This window comes from Dipodomys merriami, unplaced genomic scaffold (assembly GCF_024711535.1).
Source record: "Dipodomys merriami isolate MVZ:Mamm:240054 unplaced genomic scaffold, mDipMer1.0.p SCAF_695, whole genome shotgun sequence".
NCBI classification, from domain to species: Eukaryota; Metazoa; Chordata; class Mammalia; order Rodentia; family Heteromyidae; genus Dipodomys; species Dipodomys merriami.
The window spans coordinates 341,773-365,276 of record NW_027206285.1 but is presented as its reverse complement, the minus strand read 5'-3'; the positions used below and the strand labels follow the sequence as shown (position 1 = coordinate 365,276).

The window sequence follows — 23,504 nt, the reverse complement described above, 5'->3', positions numbered from 1 at the left end:
ACATTCTATGAAGCCATCATAAGCCTCATCCCAAAACCAGGTAAGGACTCATCAAAGGAAGAGAACTATAGACCCATTTCTTTGATGAAAATTGATGTAAAACTTCTCAACAAATTTTGGCCAATCACCTTCAACAATTCTTCCAAAAAATTATACACCACAATCAAACAGGATTCATTTCAGGGATGCAAAGCTGGTTCAATATATGCAAATCAATTAATATTATTCATCACATCAACAGGGGCAAGAAAAAGAACCGCATGGTTATCTCAACAGATGCAGAAAAAGCATTCGACAAGATCCAACACCCCTTTATGATGAAGGTTTTGGAAAAAATTAGGAATCCAAGGAACATTCCTCAATATAATAAAGGCTGTATATGACAAATCTACAGCCAGCATTATACTTAATGGTGAAAAACTAAAGCCATTTCCTCTTAACTCAGGAACAAGACAAGGATGTCCACTCTCTCCACTTCTCTTCAATCTAGTATTAAATTGCCTAGGTTCAGCAATAAGACAAGATGCAGACATAATGTTGATCCATATAGGGAAAGAAGAAATAAAACACTCCCTCTTTGCATATGACCTGATCTTGTATTAAAAGAAGCCCAGAGATTCCACTCCCAAATTACTCAAGCTGCTTCAAAACTTTGTCAAATTAGCAGGGTTTAAAAATTAACCCACCAAAATCAATGGCTTTTCTGTATGCCAACAATGAGAAAAGTGGGGCTGAAATTAGGAAAGCAACCCCATTTGTAATAGCCCCACAAAAATAAAATATCTAGTAATTAACTTAACCGAAGAAGTGAAGGACCTCTATGATGAAAACTTTGAAATCTTCAAAAAGGAAATCAAAAGAGAACTTATAAAATGGCAAAACCTCCCATGCTCCTGGATTGGAAAGATTAACATCATGAAAATGGCAATAGTTCCCAAGGGTAACTACAAATTCAAAGCGATACCTATCAAAATTCCAACCTCATTCTTCAAGGAAATAGAAGAGGAAATCCAAAAATTCATATGGAACAATAAAAACCCTGAATAGCAAAAACGCTCTTCCATGGAAAGAACACTGCTGGAGGAATATCAATACCAAATTTCAAAGTCTACTATAAAGCCATAGTAATCAAAACAGCTTGGTACTGGCACAAGAACAGACCTCAGGACCTATGGAATAGAATTGAAAACCCAGAAATGAACCTACAGACCTATAGCCATCTAATATTTGATAAGTGAGCTGGAAAAACAGAATGGAAGAAAGACAGCTTCTTCAGTAAATGGTGCTGGCAAAATTGGTTCACTACTTGTAAAAACTAAAGCTAGATCCTTATATATGACCCTGCACCAGAATCAACTCCAAATGGATCAAAGACCACGAAGTCAAAGCAGACACTCTGAAAACATCACAGGATGGAATAGGAGAAACCCTACGTCTCCTAGGCCCAAACTGAAATTTTCTGAATAGAGACGCGGAAACACAACCAATCAAAGAAAGGTTGGACAAATGGGATTGCATGAAGTTGCAGAGCTTATGCATGGCAAAGGACATAGCTAGCAAGATTAATAAAAAGACCATGGATTGGGAGAAGATCTTTACTAACCATACAACAGACAAGGGTCTCATATCTATAATATACTTAGAAATCAAAAAATTAAAACCCCAACAACAAATCCTCAAAGAAACAACTGCCCAATTAATAAGTGGGTAATGACTTAAAGAGAAACTTCTCTGAAGAAGAAAGAAGGATGGCCAATAGACACATGAAGAAATGCTCAACGTCCCTAGCCATAAAAGAAATGCAAATCAAAACAACATGGAGATACCACCTCACTCCAGTTAGAATGGCAAAAATCAAGAACTCTAACTACAACTGATGCTGGTGGAGATGTGGACAGAAGGGAACCTTACTTCATTGTTGGTGGGAATGTAATCTTGTTCAACCACTTTGGAAAGCAGTATGGATGTTCCTCAGAAGACCTCACATAGAGCTCCCCTATAACCCAGCAATCCCACTTTTGGGCATTTACCCAAATGTTTACAAACAAGGCCACACTAAATCTACCAGCACAACTATGTTTATTGCAGCATTATTTACCATAGCTAAGATCTGGAACCAACCCAGATGCCCCTCAGTAGATGAATGGATCAAGAAAATGTGGTATATATACACAATGGAATTCTATGCCTCCATCAGAAAGAATGACATTGCCCCATTTGTTAGGAAATTGAAAAACTTGGAAAAATTATATTAAGTGAAGTAAGCCAGGCCCAAAGAAACATAGGTCCCATGGTTTCCCTTATTGCAATATCTTGTATATGTATGAGTCAAGTGGAAAAGATCAGATAATGTGATGTTAGGAAAATGAACCCTTAGATATGTACTTTAATGTTTTTTTTTTCTTTCATGCATTTCTAACGCATTTATAAGAGTATCTCTTCGTTGCTTTGTATGTCCCTTTCCCACAGTATAACCCCTGCTTTCACTATAGTTGATGTCAGTGTAACTTGTGGAGGACATGGGTAAAAACAAGTCGTTTAAGGATACAGGTGGACCTGTTGCAACAATGAGATGTACAAGTTGTCATGTCGAAAACGAGCTTTACAATGTTGGTGCGGGAGGGGGGAGGGGGGACGGATTGGGTGGCTGAGTGGGGGAGGCTGGGAAGGGATGTGAAGTGTAAACAAAGGAGGAGGCTGCAATGCTTGATAATAAATGTACACATTATCCTGCCCATGTAATTGTTACCACTCTGTACACTATGTTCACAAAAAAATAAAATAAAATAAAAAATAAAAAATGAAAAAAGAAATATGTATCTTATGACACTATTCTAAATCACCATGTAGAGACTGTGAATGTCTATTTTTTTTGTCCTAGTCCCAGGGTTTGATATAAGTACATGTTCATTTTCCTTGGGCTTTTTTCTCCTGAAGGTAAGCACTCTACCACTTGACCTGAGGTTCCATCTGAGGTTTTTGATGGTCAATTGAGAAAAGAGTCTCAAAGACTTTTCTGCCCAGTTGGACTTTCAACAGATATGTAATCTTAGTCCTCAGGATATTTTTCTCCTGAGTAGATAGGATTACAGGCATGAGTCACTAGTGTCCAGCCCTGCTTTTATGGTGGTTAAATGAAAATAAGCCTCTCAGAGAAGATCCTGCTTGGACTGCCTTCAAACCACAATATTTTTATCTCAGTCTCCTAATTAGCTAGTATTACAGGAATAGGTTGCTGGCATCCAACCAGATATACATTTTAAGGCTGAAATTTTCTTATATGTTATCCAACCAGATATACATTTTAAGGCTGAAATTTTCTTACTTATATGTCCTTAAAATCATTGCAATTAAACCCAACCCACCTCTATTGTTCCTATGGCCCAGTGTACCATATCTTCAGATAAAGACAGTTGATGAGCATATGGAGAAAACTTTCCTACTTTCACCTCAAGTTCAAGACCTTCTGGGAAATTCCATATGTTTACAATGTCATAGTCTGCTTCCAATTTCCTTTTCTCATCCAAAGTCACTTGATCTCCAGCAGTATTGTGAAACTGGATGTTCTTCAGAAAAGAGTGCAGCTAAAAGACATACATCATCTTATGGTGAAGTACATCCTGAGTTACGAAAGAAAACCTGAAGAAAAAAAGTTCCTGATTGCCTTTAAATTTTGATGTAGAATGAAAGAATAGTAGAACCACCTAATGAAGCATTCCAGAAGAGAATCTATGGAGGAATAAAAATAATTTTGCCAAATCTTGGTCACTCAGCAAAGGGGTAGATGCAATCTTTTCAAAAGAAACCAAGTCTAGAGAGTCACAAATAAGATGACTCTCAGTAGTCTAGCCAGTGTTTCCCACAATCACTAATTTTATGCATGTTGCTAATCTGAACTTGGTAAAATTTTAATATTTAAAGTAGAATAAAACTAGGTCCCTTATCCAAAATGTGGATAATTCTATTCAGCAGGTCATTCTTTTGCTATTACATAAGAAACTCATAGGGAAACTCAAGGTGCATTTATAGTTTTCAAAACATCTGCTATAAGGGAGGGGTCAAAGCAACAGCAATATATACAAGACAATATTTTGGAAATGATCTGTACAATTTTAGGGGGAGAGGGAGGGAAAGTAAGAGAAAAACGAATGAAGGGGTAACAAGTTTGACAAGAAATGTACTTACTATCTTACTTGTGTAACTGTAACCGCTCTGTATATCATCTTGACAATAAAAAATACGGAAAACTATCTCCTATGAATATGTTGAGGCTATTTGTAATTAAAAGAATTTATGAAACATGGAACTCACTTGATCCATGTTATGGCCTGCTTTTCCTGAAGAGCACTAAAATACGTCCAGAGTACTTCACAGACATTTAAACAAACATTATTTGTTGGTTTTTGGAAAACATACCAAAAATGCTTAAATTTTATATGGCATGAAAACTATCTAGGAAGTGACATTGCCTATGGGGTATGTGATCTAACACAGAAGGCCTTACCTGTGCAGGGGAAGTCACTGCCCCTTCCCTCTTTCCCACTGTTTGTGCTTCTGTTTGATGAAGAAGCAGCTCATGGAGAGCCTGGGCCACAGCATACACAGCATTGTATATATGGTAACTGTCTCCAGACATAGTCGTGTCAAAAATGTGTCCAGGCAACAAATCCAAGGAGGCTTCATGAGGACAGTTCTCCCACGTTACACAGTCTGACTCTGAATCTGAACAATTAAAAGACAGAAACCATAGCCTTGCTAGGAAAAAGTCTTCTGGATATTTGAAAGGGTTAACTGCCTTTACAAAATCTGTGAATCCCAAAATATCTGGATGATGGTGTGAAAAAATGAGAGGTACATGTAATGAACCTAATACAAAATATTTCCTCCTCATGGTGAACTCTAGCTGTGAGTTCATGATACAAACTTTTCCTTTTACTAAAAATTGCTCAATACATCTTACCATATCTAGTAAGGCTTCATTATCACCATGTATGATGAGGACGTTTGCTGAAGATTTATTAATCTGTTTATAAAGTGCCATGACTTTAAAAACATATGCCAAACCAGAGGTTGGGATTGCTAGCTCAAAGTCTACACAAATTCTATTCTTGTCCATCTCTTCTTTTAATTCAGGAAGAATCCACAAGCCATTCTCATCTTGTGAGGTCAATAGTCCAACCCAGTTCCAGCTGAAATGAAGGAGTAAGGAGATCAGGGCAATGGCTATCGATGTGTCCTTTGAGGCCATCTGATACAGAGCAGGAAAGTTTTTATGGTCACTCAGAGCATGATCAAAAGGCCCAAATGTAAGCTAAACGGAATGAAAATTGAATGTTTCATGAATGAGAAGATTTCTATCCATTATGATCTCACTTATGATATGTATTAAATAACCATTTGAAGTAGGTGGAAGGTAGATTTTTCTTAGTTTAAAAAATTGTTTTTAATAGTTGTACATTTCAATTTGTTCCTACAAAGCTCCTTGATCTTTGTCACTATTTCCATCAACTCATTCAATTTATAGCAACTCTACCCATTCCTTGACTTTCCTAGGTCCATTTTCACACACACACATCTGAATATGTATATATATCTAAATATCTATATATAGACATATACATACATATATGTGATACGTTGTATTTTCCCAACATCTACTCCATATTTCTCTGCCCCTTTGCACATCCCTCTAACAACTCTCCCCAGACAAGTTATGCTTCAATGTTCTAGTGCTAGTTTTTTATATCTCTTTGTTGATCAGAAATGTTATACCATGGGATTCCACCTCTATGTGTACCATAGTTTACAGATTAATCAAATCTATTTGTAAATGGATATGTGTGTGTCCTATATTTATTTTATATTACATGTTCATATTTTAGATTTAACTTTCACATATGAGAGAACACATGTCCCTTTCCCTTTGTGAGTCTGAGTTATATCATTCAACATAATATCTTACGTGCATGTGCACACATGTGTGTGTGTGTGAGTGAGAGAGAGAGTGTGTGTGTGTGTACTATTGTAGGAGCATGAACTCAAGGCCTCGTGCACTTCCTTGGCTTTCTCCCTCAAAGCTACCTCTCTATCACTCAAACCACACATTACTTCCTGCTTTTTGTTGGTTAATTAGAGATTTCTCCTTAGTAGCTTGGTTTACAGTTAGCCATCAGGACACAGCTCAACATATTGCTATACTTTAAAGTCATTTTTCCATTTCCTGATTTTTTAAGAAAATTATTGACAATGCTTAAAAGTCCAAACAATCTCTTTGTGGCTCTAACTTTTCCAGTCCCTTTACTAAAAATGGTAGTGTGGATCTCTATTACTTTGAATACTTACTCTTGATATCACAAAATTTGATAGCCTCATAAATCCAGTATCTTCCTATAATTATCTTCTAACAGATGAAATGGCACCAAATTAGATACTTTTTTATATCCCTTCACTCCTCCCACTCTCACCTGGGGAAACCTGTACAGGTTCAGCAATATACCAATCTGGGAAGATAATAATCCTGATGGTCCTGTCAGTACTGCTATAGACTTGCTCACTCTCACACAGGAGTAGTTTGGAAGGTTGTCCTTCCCAAAGAGGCTCGTGAAGGGATTTTTAAATGTTTTCCAAGTTTCCATATGAGCATTACAGATATTAAATCCTAGCGTCAAGTTATGTAAAATATGAGGATTTTCATTGATCTCTTCAATAGCAAAAGCCAAGGCCAAAACAAACTGGTAGGTGTTGAAGATAAACCTGCATAATGAGCATAGAAATTTAAAACATCAATTTGATGGACTAAGTACTTGCTTCTCTGCCAATGAATATGTTAAAGCATTATCCCAACTATGATGGAATGCAAATATAGTCTTTTATGCTTCTCTATGGGATTAAGGACATGAAGGGAATTTGTCATGCATAAGATTAAGAAACTTAAGAGAGAGCTTGCTTATTCCCCATAATCACATGCACCACAGCAAACACTAATGTTGCCCATTAAACATGGAATAGTCTTTCATGAGACACCAAATATTCTCTTGCTTTTTATCTTCGAGTAACTAGCTCCACTGTGTGAAAAATCTTGTGTTTTCGGTCACCCAGTTTATCTTATGTGGTTATAAGGCAGGCTGGGCTAAGTAATACATCTTCAATAGTTATTTAAGGAAGATTCTATATTAAGTTTCTCTAACTAACAGACCTGAAATATTGAACAGCTCTTCCTGCAATATCAGCCAGAAGACAGCTCAAATACCAGGTGAAGGAATTTTATTCTTATTTATGTAATAAAACAAAGGGGATGAATCTAACTACAAGCACATCATAATGGAGAAAGAAATCTCCAACATGAAGAGTAATGAAAGAATTGTAAGCCATACATTGAAATCCAAAGATTCAAGGCCATCATTGTAAAATGCAGTAATCTCTATTGCCTTCCCAACATTGTTAGGTTGAGATTCTAGAAAGACTACAGAGGAATAAAGAGAATCAACACTTTGCTCTCTCTCTCTCTGTTATGTCTGTGCAATGGTGTGAGTATGTGTACACACACATTCTAAAGAAATAATATTGAATCAATACATATTGTTTAAAAAGGAAATAATGGAGGCTAGGAAGAAATAAAAATGTGAGGCTTAACTTGTTTAACTCATGGTATACACATACTTGAAATTTCAATTTGGAAGCCTATCATGTTAATGATGTCTTCTAAACAGAAACAAATAGTAAGCTTGAATAAAGTCTAATTGAACATATGCATATATAGGAGGAACCTGAAAGAAGAATGAAGACGTGTGGAAAATGATTGGTCAAAAGCTGACAACACTATTTTGAAAAAGCAAATATTAGTGTATTGAGGATTTAGTAAATGGTTGAGAATGACAAAAGTTAAAATGCTTGTTCTAAGAAGCAATGGCAGAATTTAACTTTCCTAATGTAGACAATGATAGAAATATGAGATAGCTAGAGATGAAAGCTTAATCAAATATTTGACCACAACACACACTCGTGTACAGAAGCTATAAATGGAACTCATAACACATAGGTATTCCTCTGTTTTCCTAATGGCTGACTCCACATTAGAATCCATAGAATCCTGGAGAGCACGGCAGACAATCTTTAAAATATTAGGGACAAAAATGGATAAATTGGGTACTAAGATTACTGTTGCCAGCAAAGACATCCATTAGAAGTGAAGGATAAAAGGGTAAAGATATTCCCAGACAAGTACAATTAAAAGAATATACTCCCACACACCTGTTCCACAAAAAAACAACAAAAGTATTCTATTTGTCATCCAAATTTAATGCACATGTAATATGACCACTTTGTGAGAAAATCAGAATGGGTAGACAGCTGTTTGAAGAAGTTTTTAAATGGGAAATGTTAAATGTTTATGGAACTACTGTATACAAAAATAAATAGTTATTTTTACATAGTTAACAGAAAAGCATTTTGTGCAAAAGATTGAACCATAGATGAGTAATAAAAATATTCAAGAATGTGTAAAACCTACTAGTCAAAGTGGCTATAAAACTAGTTGAAAATACTCTAACATTGTAAATGTGCTAGCAAAATCACACACACAATTTTTATGCAGAGGGAAAATTGTTAATATAATTACATCTTGTAATTACTGTAGAATCTAAAATTGGATATCCAATATTACAAATGATAAGAGGAATATAATGCAGTTGCAGTTCCTGTTTGTCTTTAACATTTCATCTTAATATATTAAATGAAAGATTTAATTTAAAATTAAATTAAAAGATTTCATTATGACATTTCTGAACATTCATTTATGGACTTTGATCATAGCCCTCTATTGCTTGTATGTTTATTTTCTCTTTTTATTTCATCCTCCTCATCCCAGAGAGTTGTTATTCCAAAATAGCTTCTTATCATCTATTTTCAGCCCAGTAATTACCAGAAAATATATAACAGCAAATGAAAGCACATAATCCAGTAATCAAAAGACACTACTATTGAACTTCCTTCATAACCACTGAAGGAGAGAAAAAGTCGAAGAAGCTTCAATTAACATGGAGAACAAATTACATAATAGCAATAAGGAATTGTGACCTGTCAACAATGACTGCAAAGGTAAATGCATGAAATTCTACCAGTAAGAGCTAAAATGGATGAATGAATAAAAACCCAAGGCCAAAGGAAACGTTGATGACAAGAAACTCACTTCACCATCAGTGGCCCTCAGTGAGAATAAGAAAGGTCAGAAAATACAATTGAAATACAAAAGAAATTAGGAGTGTGTATAACATATCCAATAGACTTTAATCAAAGCAATGAAGTGACATTTTGTAATGTAATGATGAAGATATCAAGTTTACAAGATGAAATAGCAATTCAAAATGTGTATTTACATACTATACAATCACTAAACTATGTTAAGCAGACTTTGATAGTCCTCAATATAATAATAGCTGAAGATTTTATGGATGGATCATTCTGACAAAATCAACAGGGAGGCAGCAGATCTAAATTTCAAACTTGATCAGAAGATCCTCACATACACCAGCTGAACACCTCATTCAACTTCTGAGTAAAACTTCTCTCCAAGCAAACAATCATGGGATGGGACACAAAGCCATCCAGATTTTTAAAATGTTGAAAGTATATTGAGCATATATACAAACACATATAGTAAGGATAGAAATTAAAAAGGAAAATAAGCATATAACATGAAAATTACATGAATTATCCATTAACCAAAATTAAGTAGTAAAATAATAATTAAGATTATTCAATTTAATTAAATGATTAATGGATGATAAAGTGAATTGTTTTCAAGGCAAATTTCAAGAAATAAATATAATGAAAACCATAAATAAATGAAAATAAATGAAAATAAATGAAAATAAAATGAAATAAATAAAATGAAAACCATATTGGTATAGAAAAAGGGGAATAAAAGGAAAACATAACCTTTCCTATAAGTCAAGAGAACAGATAATTAGCTGAAGCACCTGCACTGCATCTGAAAGAACTAGAAACAAATTGATTTTTTTATTGTACTGTTTTCTGTTCTTCTTTTTCCTCTTTTTCCATTTTTCCTTTCGCTTTTTCTTTGGTATAATCCCCTCTTGTCCTGTTTGTTATTCCTCTACCCTCTGTTTTGCATATAAGCTTATCTAATTTGTGGAAGAGAATGAAAAACAGAAAGGGTGGGACAAAAGGTGAAACAATTAAGCAATGATACACATTAGACAATATGGCATAAACTATACCCCTTGTCAGGGAGAGTAGTCGGGATAGGAGAAACTGAAGGAGAATGAGGGAGGGAGTGACACTGTTCAAAAAGAAATATACTCACTAGCTTAATTATTTAACCCCTTTGTATATATTCTTTACAATGTAATTTTTAAAAATTGAAAATAAAATAATGAAGATAAAAGAAAATTAAAAAAACTATGGCTATAGAAAATTTAGGAAATGGTAAAAACTTCCACAAGTTAGTAAAAGGAATGAAATAATCAAGTAGAAACAGTGAGACAAAAGGTATGCCAATTTAACAGTAATACTTACTAGACACTGCTTTGGAAATGAATTTTACATCTTGGAGCAGAAGAGGAGTCAGGCGATCAAGAAGTGGGAGGAAACATGTGGAGGCGTAACATTGTTCAACAAGAAATGTATTCTTTACCTGACTTACATAGCTATAACCTCTCTATAATCATCTTTATATTAAAATTAAATTCAAAAAGAAAAGGAAATAGAGTATGAAAACACAGAAGCAATAATCAATCAAGCAAAGAGGACGTTCTACAAATCAAAAGGTAGATAAAACTGAAGTAAATATCACGAAGAGCTTACCATCATAGAAAGAAGAATATACTTGGATGGAAACTAGATTTCTCTCTTACTTGTAGGCAGAAAACCGCTCAAAAGTAGATGCGAGATAAAATAATGAAACTGAGGTGTTTCTCTAGCAAAAGGATGGGAAGACACAGAGCATTTATGTGTGCACTTGGAGTTACCATTGCCCATCCTGAGAACAAATTTGTAAATGGAAATACAATGATGAGTTACTTACGGCTTGTTCTGTCCATCTCCAGAATCATCACTTTGACTGCGATCTGTTCCCAAAGTGTAGAGAGGGAAAAACCCAGCAATCATTACATCTCCATCCATGTGTGCTTGTTGCTTCATAGTAGAAAAGCAGCCAGTGCCAGCACAGGACCTGATAAGGAGGGGAAGCTGGAGAAGAACAATTGTGAACATCAAAAGGCTCATTTTTGACGCACCTGCCTAGGTGAAATTCTGGCTGTCAGGTATATATATTCATAAATCTTTTTATTGGTGTCTATGTGTCTTTTTATTGACAGAGAGGTACACTGTAGCGCATCTTTCATTAAAGCCTCTGTGAATCCTCAGGAATAATGGGTAAAACTTCCCTGGGGCTCTGCATCTGTGGCCCTGAATGCAGAGAAAAACATGAATTGAAAACATGTTTGCAGATTCTCCTTCTTCATCCTAAGTAATGTGATTTCCTCCAGGACAGCAGATAGTGATGCCCCAGGGATGAAGTTGTCTTTGATGTATTTGCTCTAATATCTGTGTCAAGGAACTATTTGCATCAAAGTTATTTGGGATGACGCAACCGGATTGCATCAGAATATGCCATTTCAGGTGCATGGTGAAATGGCCAAAAAAATTATGCCAGTGAGATGTCAATGAAAGATATTATTGCATCATACCAAGATGGTAAATTCACACACCTATTATCCAAAACAGCTACAGAACATTGCTGGTTGATTCAAGCAGGTTACAATCCAGATTCAATATACAGAGGTCTCTACAAATGCATCCATTTACCATTGCCTAAGGAAGCAACAATGTTCCTGATCTATTGATTGTTTACTTTGTTGTGCTAAAAGTTTTTAGTTTGATATAATCCCAGTTGGTATTTCTTGTTCTTGTTTACTGAGCTATTTGGAGTTTTAATCAGGAAGTTACTACCTAAACGAAATTTTCCATTTTTGTCCATATTGTAGTGCTTTATCTCAAGTTTTAGCTCATAAACATCAGGGTGCTGAAAAACAATGATCATTCACAATATAGGGCATCCTTGGTACTTGGACACGGTGTCCAGGGAAGATGGCTGCAAGTGTGTCCCTAAAGAACCTCTGTGAAAAGAAGCATTTAATCAGCACATGGGCTGGCCTTGTGTGTACACATGTGGGGTCTATACACCCAGGGGCATGGCTGCCTGGTGCTCTCTCTCTCTCTCTCTCTCTCTCTCTCTCTCTTTCTCTCTCTCTCTCTCTCTCTCTCTCTCTCTCTCTCTCTCTCTCTCTCTCTCTCTCTCTCTCTCTCTCTCTCTCTCTCTCTCTCTCTCTCTCTCTCTCTCTGCAGACAGCAATTGCTTCCAGGACTCTGAGTAAAGTCCCACAAAAGACAAATGCATCAAAAAAGGACACAATGGAATTATATGCTTCCATAAGACAGAATAATACTGTGCCACTCAGAAGGAAATGGAAAAATGTGGAAAAAATTATATTAAGTAAAGTAAGCCATACCCACAGAGACATAGGTTGCATGGTTTCCCTCCTTTTTTCTAACTAGAATATTCATATAAGTTAAAAGTAAACACGCTGGATGATAAAAGCCAAAAATACACTGGATGGAAAAAGACAAAAAAATACACAAAAACACATGATAAATTATACTGGACTCCAATAATTCACACTGTGAGACCCAAGGAGGATATTCTAAAGAGGGTCATGAATCCCAATAAGTGATTGCATATGAGCATATAAAATGATATTTATAGATATGAACTCAAAGACTTGGAAATGAAGGTTTCGATATTTTGTTTATGTTTTCTTTGTCTTGTTTTTATTTTCTGTACATTTTGTCTTGTATGTAAGTTTAACCCTTTTGGGGAGTGTAAAGGGGGAGCATAGAAATTGTAGGACAAAATGCAGCAGAGATAATCACTAGACACTATTTTGAAAATGAACTACAACTCGTGAGCAAGATTGGGATGATAAAAATGGAGGAAGAAAGGGTAGGGTTGATGCTGTTCAAAAAGAAATGTATTCATTAATTGACTTACTTAACAGTAAGCCATCTGTATATCACTTTTACCGTAACAGTAAAAGAATAATCTTCTAAGATGAAGTATGTATCCATTAAGTGTTTGTAAGAATTAAGGGGATATTGAATTGAATTATAATTGCAGATGTTCCACATACAATAATGGCAAAAATAGGGCATTTCTGCTCAAAATGAATAGTACAACAAAGATTTTACCTGCTATTTGAGTGAAAGATAGAGTATCTCTATGCCGCTAGAATTATTGTATGTATAGTTTGTCTTCCCTAATGCCATTAGGATATCACAGTACAACACATTGTCACTTTAACCTGGACAGGGTTAAGTCTATTACAAGGTGTTGTAGAACTTGACTTCACAGCCCACCCTTTCTGTACACCTACCATAAGTTAGCTAACACCCAGCATATACTGAACTATCTGTTCAAAAGGTGAGTGCCAATTCTAATACCATGGGACTCTTTACCTGCAGGAAGAACATAAGGAATAGGCTTGTGAAGTATGTGCTCAGAGAAGCATCCCTTTTGGCTGATGTCAGAACCACGTGTCCATAAACAGTGGTGGTGCTAGCTTAGGCTGGTCCTTTGAAGTGTGCTGTCCACAGCTGTGGAAACTTTTCTGTGCCTCTCTTTCCTTATAAGTATAACATTCTCTGCATATAGTTTCAGTTATCTGAGGCAAGAAACAAAGAAGACATTTTTATGAAGAAGACACCAGATTCTATCTGGAAGAAATTTCCTATCCTAGATATATACAGAGCAAAGATAGCAGAGATCAGACTGAGAAGACTCTAGTCACACAGACATATCTGGGGTTGGTTGTCCATATGTATGGAGCACCTACAGCATAAAAGCGTTATTTCTAGAAACTGAGCGTAGTTTCCTAAGATGATCAGGAAACCCACGCTCTGCTGGGCTTCAGGAAATAGAGAACTCTCTTTAACACTAGAAATCCTGAAGAGTTCAGTAGGTGTGAAGTCCTCAAAGACTCATCTAGACAGAATGAAATTCTCAACTCCAGTTTGAACTTCATATCATAGGACCAACTCAGAAAGTAAGAATGCTTTGGTATCAAGGGAGGATAATTTTCTTCAGCATGTTGGTGTGTGTGTGTGTGTGTGTGTGTGTGTGTGTGAGTGTGTGTGTGTATGTGTGTGTGTGTGTGTGTGTGTGTGTGTATGTGTGTGTATGTGTGTTGGACATGGGCAAGCACTAGAGGCCATAAGTGTTGTGATGTGCCCTAGAACCCTGAGGATTGGGTCTTTTTCTACAGGAAGAAGAAGACATAGAATGGTGGGTATTGTTTTCAGCTCTGGACGAGGCTGCAGCTTAAAGTTTAACTCTGTGACAAGTCATTCTCATGACAGAGAAAGGTCATCCTTTCAGAAAAGAATACAACTACTAACAACATTTTGTCTCTGGCTTCCTCCCTAGAGTTTATCATCACTAAATACTTGCCTCCTCCTTTGTTTTCCCCCTACCATTACATCCGTCCCACCTGAACAACTACCACACCCCCTTGCCGAAGTTGTAAAGTTCATTTTCAACATAATGTCTTGTACATCTCATTGTTATATCGGTCAACTTGTATCCTTTTCTAAGCATTTTGTTTTTTCCCTTCTGCTCCCTGAATTAAAGTAGATGCAGGGCAATGAAAACAAATACAGTGACAGTAGGGGTTATAGCATGAGGGGAGAACATGCAAAGCAACAAAAAATTACATGGCACATTATAAAGACATTAGAAACTATAGTAAGAAAGAAAAAACATATTTGTGTCCCTATCTTGGGGTTCATTTCACTTAACATCATCATATATGGTCATATGTACATAGCTTTTGGCCTTTACTGTTTGTCCTACATATGTACTAGATATTGCAAATAAGGTAAACCGTGGAACCTATGTTTCTTTGGGCCTGGCTTACTTCACTTAATATAATTTTTTCCAAGTCTTTCCATTTCCTATAAAATGGAGCAATGTACTTATTTCTGATAGAAGCATAAAATTCCTATATATATATATATATATATATATATATATATATATATATATATATATATATAATATGCTACATTTTCTTGATACATTCATCTACTGAGAGGCAGCTGGGTGGGTCCCATATCTTAACTATGGTAAATAATGCTGTGATAAACATACTGTGCTGATAGCTTTAGTATTGCCTTGTCTGTGATCATTTGGGTAGATGCCCCAAACTGTAATTTCTGGGTCATAGAGGAGCTCTATGTGGAGTCTTTTGAGGAAACTCCATACTACTTTCCAAAGTAGTTGAACAAGTTTTCACTCTCAACAACAATGCAGTAAAGTTCCCTTCTATCCACATCCCCTCCAGCATCTGTTGTGATTAGAGATTTTGATTATAGCCATTCTAACTGGGGTGGGGTGTAATCTCAATGTTGTTTTGATTTGCATTTCTTTTATGTCTAGAGAAATAGAGCATTTCTTCATGTGTCTATTGGGCATTCTAATTTCCTCTTCAGAGAAGTTTCTCTGTAAGTCTTTAGCCCACTTATTTATTGGGCAGTTGTTTCTTTGAGGATTTGTTGTTGGGAGATGTAGTTTTTTGAGTTCCAGGTATATTTCAGATATGAGACCCTTGTCTGTTGTATGGCTAGTGATGATCTTCTCTCAATCTGTGGGCTTTCTATTGATATTGCTAACTATGCCTTTGCCATGCAGAAGCTCTGGAATTTTATGCAATCCTATTTGTCTAACCTTTCTTTGATTTGTTGTGTTTCTGGATTTCTATTAAAAAATTTCAGCCTATGTCAAGGAGATCTATCGTTTCTCCTATTTTGATCTGTAATGTTTTCAGGGTTACTGCCTTGACTCCAAGGTCTTTGATCCATTTGGAGTTGATTCTTGTGCAGGGTGATATATAAGGATCTAGCTTTAGTTTTCTAAAAGTGATTAACCAATTTTGCCAGCACCATTTACTGAAGAGGTTGGTTTTTTCCATTCTATTTTTTAGCTCCTTTATCGAAAATTAGGTGGCTATAGGTCTGTGGGTTCATTTCTGGGTTTTCAATTCTATTCCTTTTGTTGTGAGGTCTGTTCTTGTGCCAGTACCGAGATGTTTTTATTATTATGGCTTGGTAGTAGAGTTTGAAAATTGATACTGATATTCCTCCAACACTGTTCTTTCTATTAAGTATCATTTTTGCTATTTGGGGTCTTTTATTGTTCCATATGACTTTTTGGATTGACTCTTCTATTTTCTTGAAGAATGAGCTTGGAATATTGATAGGTATGTCATTGAATTTGTAGATAGCCTTGGGAAGTATTGCCATTTTCACGATGTGGATCCTTCCAATCCAAGAGCATCAGAGATTTTTCAACTTTCTAAGTTCCGTTTTGATTTCCTATTTCAGTTTTTTTTCCTCATAAAGATCCCTCAGTTCTTTGATTAAGTTCATTCCTAGTTATTTTATTTTTTGTTGGGCTATTATGAATGTAGTTGCTTTCCTGATTTCAGCCACACTTTTCTCAATGTTGGCATATAGAAAAGCCATTGATTTTTCAGAGTTAATTTTATACCCTGCTACTTTGCCAAAGTATTGAATCAGCATGAGTAATTTGGGATTGGAGTCCATGGGATTCCTTAAATACAAGACCATGTCATCTGCCAAGAGGGAGAGTTTTATATCATCTTTCCCTATTTTGATCACTTTTATGTTTCCATCTCGTCTTATTGCTGTACATAGGCATCCTAATACTAAATTGAACAGAAGTGGAGAGAGTGGACATCCTTTCCTTGTTTGCGAGCTAAGAGGAAATGGCTTTAGTTTTTAACTATTAAGTATAATGCTGGCTTTAGATTTGTCATATGCAGCCTTTATTGTATTGACGAAGGTTCACTGGATTCATAGTTTTTCCAGAGCCTTCATCATAAAGTGGTGTTGGATCTTGTCAAATGCTTTCTCTGCATCTATTGAGGTAAACATGTGGTTCTTATCCTTCCTCTTGTTGATGTGATGAATTATATTAATTGATTTGCATATATTGAACCAGATTTGCATCCCTGAAATGAAACTTGTTTGATTTTGGTGTATGTTTTTTTGGAGGAATTGTTAAAGTCGATTGGCTAAAATTTTGTTGAGGAGTTTTGCATCAATGTAGATCAAAGAAATGGGTCTCTAGTTCTCTTTCTTTGATGAGTCCTTGCCTGGTTTTGGGATGAGGGTCATGATGGCTTCATAGAATGAGTGCAGTAATCAACTTCCTCTTTCAATTTCATTGAAGAGTTGTAGGGGTATTGGTGTCAGCTCTGCTTTGAAGGCCTTGTAGAATTCTGTTGTAAATCCATCTGGTCCCGACTTTTCTTAGATGGGAGGTCTCTTATTGCTGCTTCTATTTCAATGCTTGATAGGGGCATGTTAAGTTGATTTAATTCAACTTGGTTTAGTTTCGGCATGACAATATTTGCTAGAAAAACTTCCATTTTTGCCAGGTTCTCAAACTTATTAGCATAAAGCTTTGAGAAGTATTCCCTTATAATGTTCTGAATTTTGGTTGTTTCTGTGGTGATCTTTACATTCTCATCTCTAAGTTTGTTTATTTGGGTGTGTTCTCTTCTTTTTCTGATAAGATTTGCTAAGGGTCTGTCCATTTTGTTAATTTTTTTTGAAGAATCAACTCTGTTTTGTTGATTCTTTTTATGGTGTTTTGGGATTCTAATTCATTTAATTTTGATTTAATTTTAATTTTAATTATTTCTTACCATCTACTGGATTAGGGTTTATCTTGCTGCTCTTTTTCAAGGAGGTTCAGATGTCTTATTAAATTGTTGGTTTCAGATCTTTGTAATTTATTGATGTAGGAACTCAAATCTATAAACTTGCCTCTGAGTACTGCATTTTCTGTGTCCCAGAGGAGTTGACAATTTGTGTGTTCATTTTGTTGAATGTTTTGAATATGTGAATTTCCGTTCTAATCTCTCCCATGACCCACTGGTGATTCAACAATGTGTTGTTCAGCCACCATGTGGTACAATACTTTCTTTGGCGGCTTTTGGTGTTAAGTTCTAATTTTATTCCCTTGGATGCCATTTCCTAGCCTTTACTGTGGTCTTCTTGGTTTTCTAATTTTGGAACATCTTAAGTAGGCCTGGTTTGGTGGAAATATATTGTTTCAATTTTTCTTTGCTATGGATGCTTTTCATTTGACCTTTGGTTATGAAGGAGCGTTTAGCTGTGTACAGAATTCTTGGTTGACAGTTGTTTGTCTTTAAGGCATGGCATACATCCTTCCAGGCTCTTCTTGCTTGAATCATTTCTGCTGAGAAATCTGAGGTGATTCTAATGGGTTTTCCTCTATAGGTAATTGATCTTTTCTCTTAAGGATCCTTTACTTGGCCTGAATTGATGCTTTGTGGATTATAATGTGATGGTGGGATGTCCTTTTCTGGTCTGGTCTATTTGGGGTTCTAAAAGCTTCTTGAATCTGAATAGGCATATCTTTTTGGATGTTTGGGAAGTTCTCTGTTAGGATTCTGTTAAATAAATTTCCTAGACCATTACCTTCTGTCTCTAGGTGCTCCTCCACACCCCTTATCCTCAGATTAGCCCTTCTGATAGTGTCTTCCAAATATTGAATAGTTCTATCATATTTCTTGGATTTGTCTTGGATAGTTGTATGTTCTTTCTCTATAATATCTAGGCTGTGTTCAATCCCCGAGATTGGATCTTCTGCATGGTCTAACTTACTGTCAAGTCTCTCTATCTTGTTTTTAATTTCTTTTCCTTCTACTTGGTCAGCTTTGATGGCTTCAAATTCTTTGTTGGAACTTTGTTTTAGATCTTTAGGAACTTTACTTCCTTAATTTGGTGTTCCGTGTTTATTCTCAAATCACTCAGTTGATTGGTTATGTTTTCCTTGGACTGCCATTCCTTCTGTCTGGCTCCATTCAGCATTTCATTTATGGTCTTCCTGAATTCTATCTGCTGTCAGTTTATGGATTCCATGAATACCTTTATGGTTCTTTGTCTATTCTCATCCCACTCTTACAATTCCTGCAATACTCTTTGATTAGCTTCCTCATGTTTTACACAACTCCTGTAATTCTCTATGACTGTTCTCAGCCTGCTCACGTGATTCTTGTATTTCTCTTTGACTGTTCTCACCCTGCTTACACAACTCCTGTATTTATATTTAAGTAGCTTCTTAATGCTAATAAGATTCCTGTATTAATTTTTTGTTTGCCTCTTCTTGCTCCCTATGCAAGTTTTCAATAATTTCAATTACCATGTTTACCAGTAGTATTTGTTGAGCTTTGGGGGAACTTTTTTCTGGATTATTCATTAACTATTCTGTCACCTGATTATCATGAGTGGGAGTTCAGATACCTGGACTTGCCATTTTTCTTGTGTTTTTCTGGCTTGTTCTGCCCATTTTGTATGAAAGTAATACCAATTTTGTGCTAGAGCACTATTTTAAGGCAAACATCAACCAGAGTCCTATAGTTGCACAATCAAAATGGCTGAAGATACAATCTAGTTCAATAGACACAATCTATTCAACATCAAACAATCATTGATTAATGGGTTAAGAACAGCAAAGAAGGATTTGGAAAACCAGAAATTATTAGCTTTAGGGAGAAATGTGGGGAAAAATAAGACTAGAGGCATGTGGAGATGTAAAAGGAGAGTAAATTTAACCAAGTCCTAATCTTTGAGAGGGAAATGAATTGGACAGAATGATAGGAGAGAGATTAAAAAAAACAAAAAAAATGGAAACACAAAAATTTAGGTTTAAGAAGTGAAACACTTAAAATTACATAAGTTTAAAGATATTATTTTGAGAAGAAAATGATAGGAGGACAGGAGGGGAGGGATAGAAAGGAAACATAAATTTGTGGAAGCAAGGGAAAAAAACAAACCTTTTAAATAAGGATACAGGTGGACCCATTACAATAATGAGATGTACAAGTTGTTATGTCGAAAAACGAACTTTACAACTTTGGGGGGGGAGTTGGTGGGGGGACGGGAGGGATGGCAAGGGATGAGAAAGGGAAACAAAGGAGGAGGCTACAATGCTTGATAAGAAATGTACTCATTATTTTGCCCATGTAATTGTAAACCCTTTGTTCAGTATTTTCACAATAAAAATATATTTATAATTAGTTACTTGAAAATTATGTAGTTATAAAGAGATAATACTGCTATTAAAGAAATTAAGCCTAAGAGGTTGTTGAGTAATAAATTTCTGGATGAAGTATGTACACAATTGGGAATAAGGTCTAATAATTGACAACAGGTATATATCTGGGCATGAGCAGAGCAACAATTAAGTGATGAAAAAAAGAAAGAGAAAAAATGTAAACAACAAAAAAAGACCAAAAGATCAAAAGAGTTTAAACACACACACACACACACACACACACACACACACACACACCACACACACTCACTCACACACACACACACACACACACACACACACACACACACACACACACACACACACACACACACACAAACACACACCAAAAATAAAAATTATGAGAATAAAAAGAGTAACAGAAAACACTTAAAAATAAAAATTTTAAAAAAGTTTCAAAAAAGAGTTCTTTGATTTTTTGGGTTTTTTTTTTGGGGGGGGAATGGGAAGACCCTATATCTCCCCTGTGTCTGTAACCATTCTCTTAGTGGAGTTTCTGGTATGCTTGTGGTGTTTGGTTTTCCTATGGCCTGATTGGTTTCTTAAGTCATTTTGTTTGGGCAGGCAGAAAATGCTCTGTGTTAGGCAGGAATTTGTGATCCTCCTTCCAGTCTAGTTTAGTGGGAGGGAGATCTTCTTTGAGTATCACAACAGGGGGAGTTGGCTGTTTCCTTTAGTTTGGAGATGCTGTGATGAGGCTAGGTTCTGGGTAGGGTTGAGGCCTTTCAGTATACAGTAGCTTTTCCCTGAGGGGCTAGCTCCTGAGACACTCACAGATCCCAGCTTGAAGCCATTCTCAGGGTTTATGTTTACTGAATTTCAATGGTTTGTCTAGGCTGCTCCAGGGAGGGACAGACTTTGGCTCTGTTTACCCGGTGAAGAAAGTCACTCTTCTTAGGGCAGAGCTATCTTTAGAGGCCTGGGCTGGGTGACTTTCCCCTCGGTTGAACTGAGCCTGGTAGGTAACTTCTAGTTCCTATGACCTGCAAAATGACTCTTTTGTTTTCTTTCAAGGCCTGAGTTTGAGCTAGCTGCTCAGCCCAGCCTTTGTCAGTCACAAAAATGGAGATCTCCAGTGGGGTGGGGGGGCAAGGGTTGGCCTTCTCACCTCTGCTCCCTGATAAGGAGTGAGGATGTCAGGGTTCAACTCAAGCCAGAGACTTGATTCCTGGGTCATCACTGGTCTGCGATCTGCAGGATGAAGATATATGCGCCTTCTCAGTTCTTTCTGGTGGTGAGTAGAATCACCTAGTCCTCTGTTTCAGGCACCTTTGTCCTGGACTCTCTCTGTTGTAGGTATGGAGGCTACAGCTGCCACTGCCTCTGCATCTGCTGCAGCCACGGCTACTGGTAATGTTCAGATCTGTCTCCTTGCCTAGATTTTCCCTCTCTGGCCAAACTCTCTGTACTGTTATTGAACACTTGGTGTGATTCTCTACCCTAGGACTGTTCACTGGAACACTAAAACTGCTCTCTATGAGAGAGCTTGTTTGCCCTTCAGCTTCTCCTCTGCCATCTTCCTCTGAACACCCTTAACAATATTATGACATGATATTGTGACATCACATTCACATTGTGATATCACTATGCCATTCTGTTTTCACCATCCTTTTTTGAAATCACATGTTAGAAATATCATGGGTTTTAGGACTTCTAGATCCTTCCTTGAACATTTAACCTCATTGTGAACTAGTAGCAATAGAAATCAGACATGTGATTATAATATTGCAAACTCGTAGTGACATCACTATTCCATAGGTGACCTCATTACCACCGTGATATCACTAACCTCTTGCGTCATCACATTGCCATTCAGACATTTCAATCGGTTATAACCTCTTAGCACCTTTGAAAAAGCATATGGCCTTTGTGAAATCAAAATTCAATTCTTTTTTTTGTTTACCCTTCAGCTCCCTTCCCAGCCTCTCCCCTCCCCTCCACCCAATACTTCCCCCACTGAACCCCCACCGACATTGTAAAGCTCATTTTTGTCATGACAATTTGAACTTCTCATTGTGGCAACCGGTCCACCTGAATTCTTAAACGACTTGTTTTTCTCCATCTCCTCCACAAGTTATACTGACATCAAATATAGTGAAAGTGGAGGTTATACTCTGGGGGAGAGACATACAAAGCGACAAAGAAATAATCTTATAAATGTGTTAGAAACACATGCATGAAAGAAAATAAACATTAAAATACATATCTAAGTGTTCATTTTCCTAACATCACATTATCTGACCTTTTCCGCTTGACTCATAAATATACAAGATATTGCAAATAAGGGAAACATTGGGACCTGTGTTCCTTTGGGCCTGGCTTACTTCACTTAATATAATTTTTTCCAAATTTTTCCATTTCCTAACAAAGGGGGCAATGTCATTCTTTCTGATGGACGCATAGAATTCCATTGTGCATATATACCACATTTTCTTGATCCATTCATCTACTGAAGGGCATCTGGCTTGGTTCCATATCTTAGCTATGGTGGGAGAAGATCTTTACTAGCCATACAACAGACAAGGGTCTCATATCTAAAATATACTTGGAATTCAAAAAATTAAATCCCCCCAACAACAAATCCTCAAAGAAACAACTGCCCAATAAATAAGTGGGCGAAAGACTTAAAGAGAAACTTCTCTGAAGAAGAAAGAAGGATGGCCAATAGACACATGAGGAAATGCTAAACATCCCTAGCCATAAAAGTAATGCAAATCAAAATAACATTGAGATACCACCTCACTCCAGTTAGAATGGCAAAAATCAAGAACTCCTAACAACAACAGATGCTGGAGGGGATGTGGACAGAAGGGAACCTTACTTCATTGTTGGTGGGAATGTCAACTTTTTCAACCACTTTGGAAAGCAGTATGGAGGTTCCTCAAAAGACTTCACATAGAGCTCCCCTATGACCCAGCAATCCCACTTTGGGGCATTTACCCAAATGTTTACAAACAAGACCACACTAAAGCTACCAGCACAACTATGTTTATTGCAGCATTATTTACCATAGCTAAGATATGGAACAAAATTCAATTCTTTACTCACATAATCATTATGGTCTAACAATTGAGATCAGCTACACTTTTGTTATATTACAAACCCGTGGAGGCAGAATCACCAGTGTGACATCATTTACCAGTTCTCTCCTCATAACTTTGTCATGATGCCCTTGTGATACATAGGCCCTTTTTGATCTCATAATCTGTTTTTTACTTCATATATCTGGTATGACATGAGATATTATAAATACAGTCTGATA

General features: G+C 36.4%; 1 protein-coding gene across 1 annotated transcript in view; it reads right to left on the bottom strand.

Moving 5' to 3' along the window:
* Positions 1-21,419, bottom strand: part of LOC138816384 (vomeronasal type-2 receptor 116-like) — a 36,984-nt gene extending 15,565 nt beyond the window's left edge. The window contains exons 1-6 of the mRNA XM_070006091.1: positions 21,351-21,419; positions 11,936-12,043; positions 11,045-11,208; positions 6,465-6,753; positions 4,505-5,311; positions 3,366-3,584 (exon numbers count right to left, since the gene is read on the bottom strand). Of these exons, the coding sequence (XP_069862192.1) occupies positions 3,366-3,584; positions 4,505-5,311; positions 6,465-6,753; positions 11,045-11,208; positions 11,936-12,043; positions 21,351-21,419 (1,656 nt within the window). The remainder of the gene's footprint in view (positions 1-3,365; positions 3,585-4,504; positions 5,312-6,464; positions 6,754-11,044; positions 11,209-11,935; positions 12,044-21,350) is intronic.
* Positions 21,420-23,504: the final 2,085 nt, after the last annotated feature.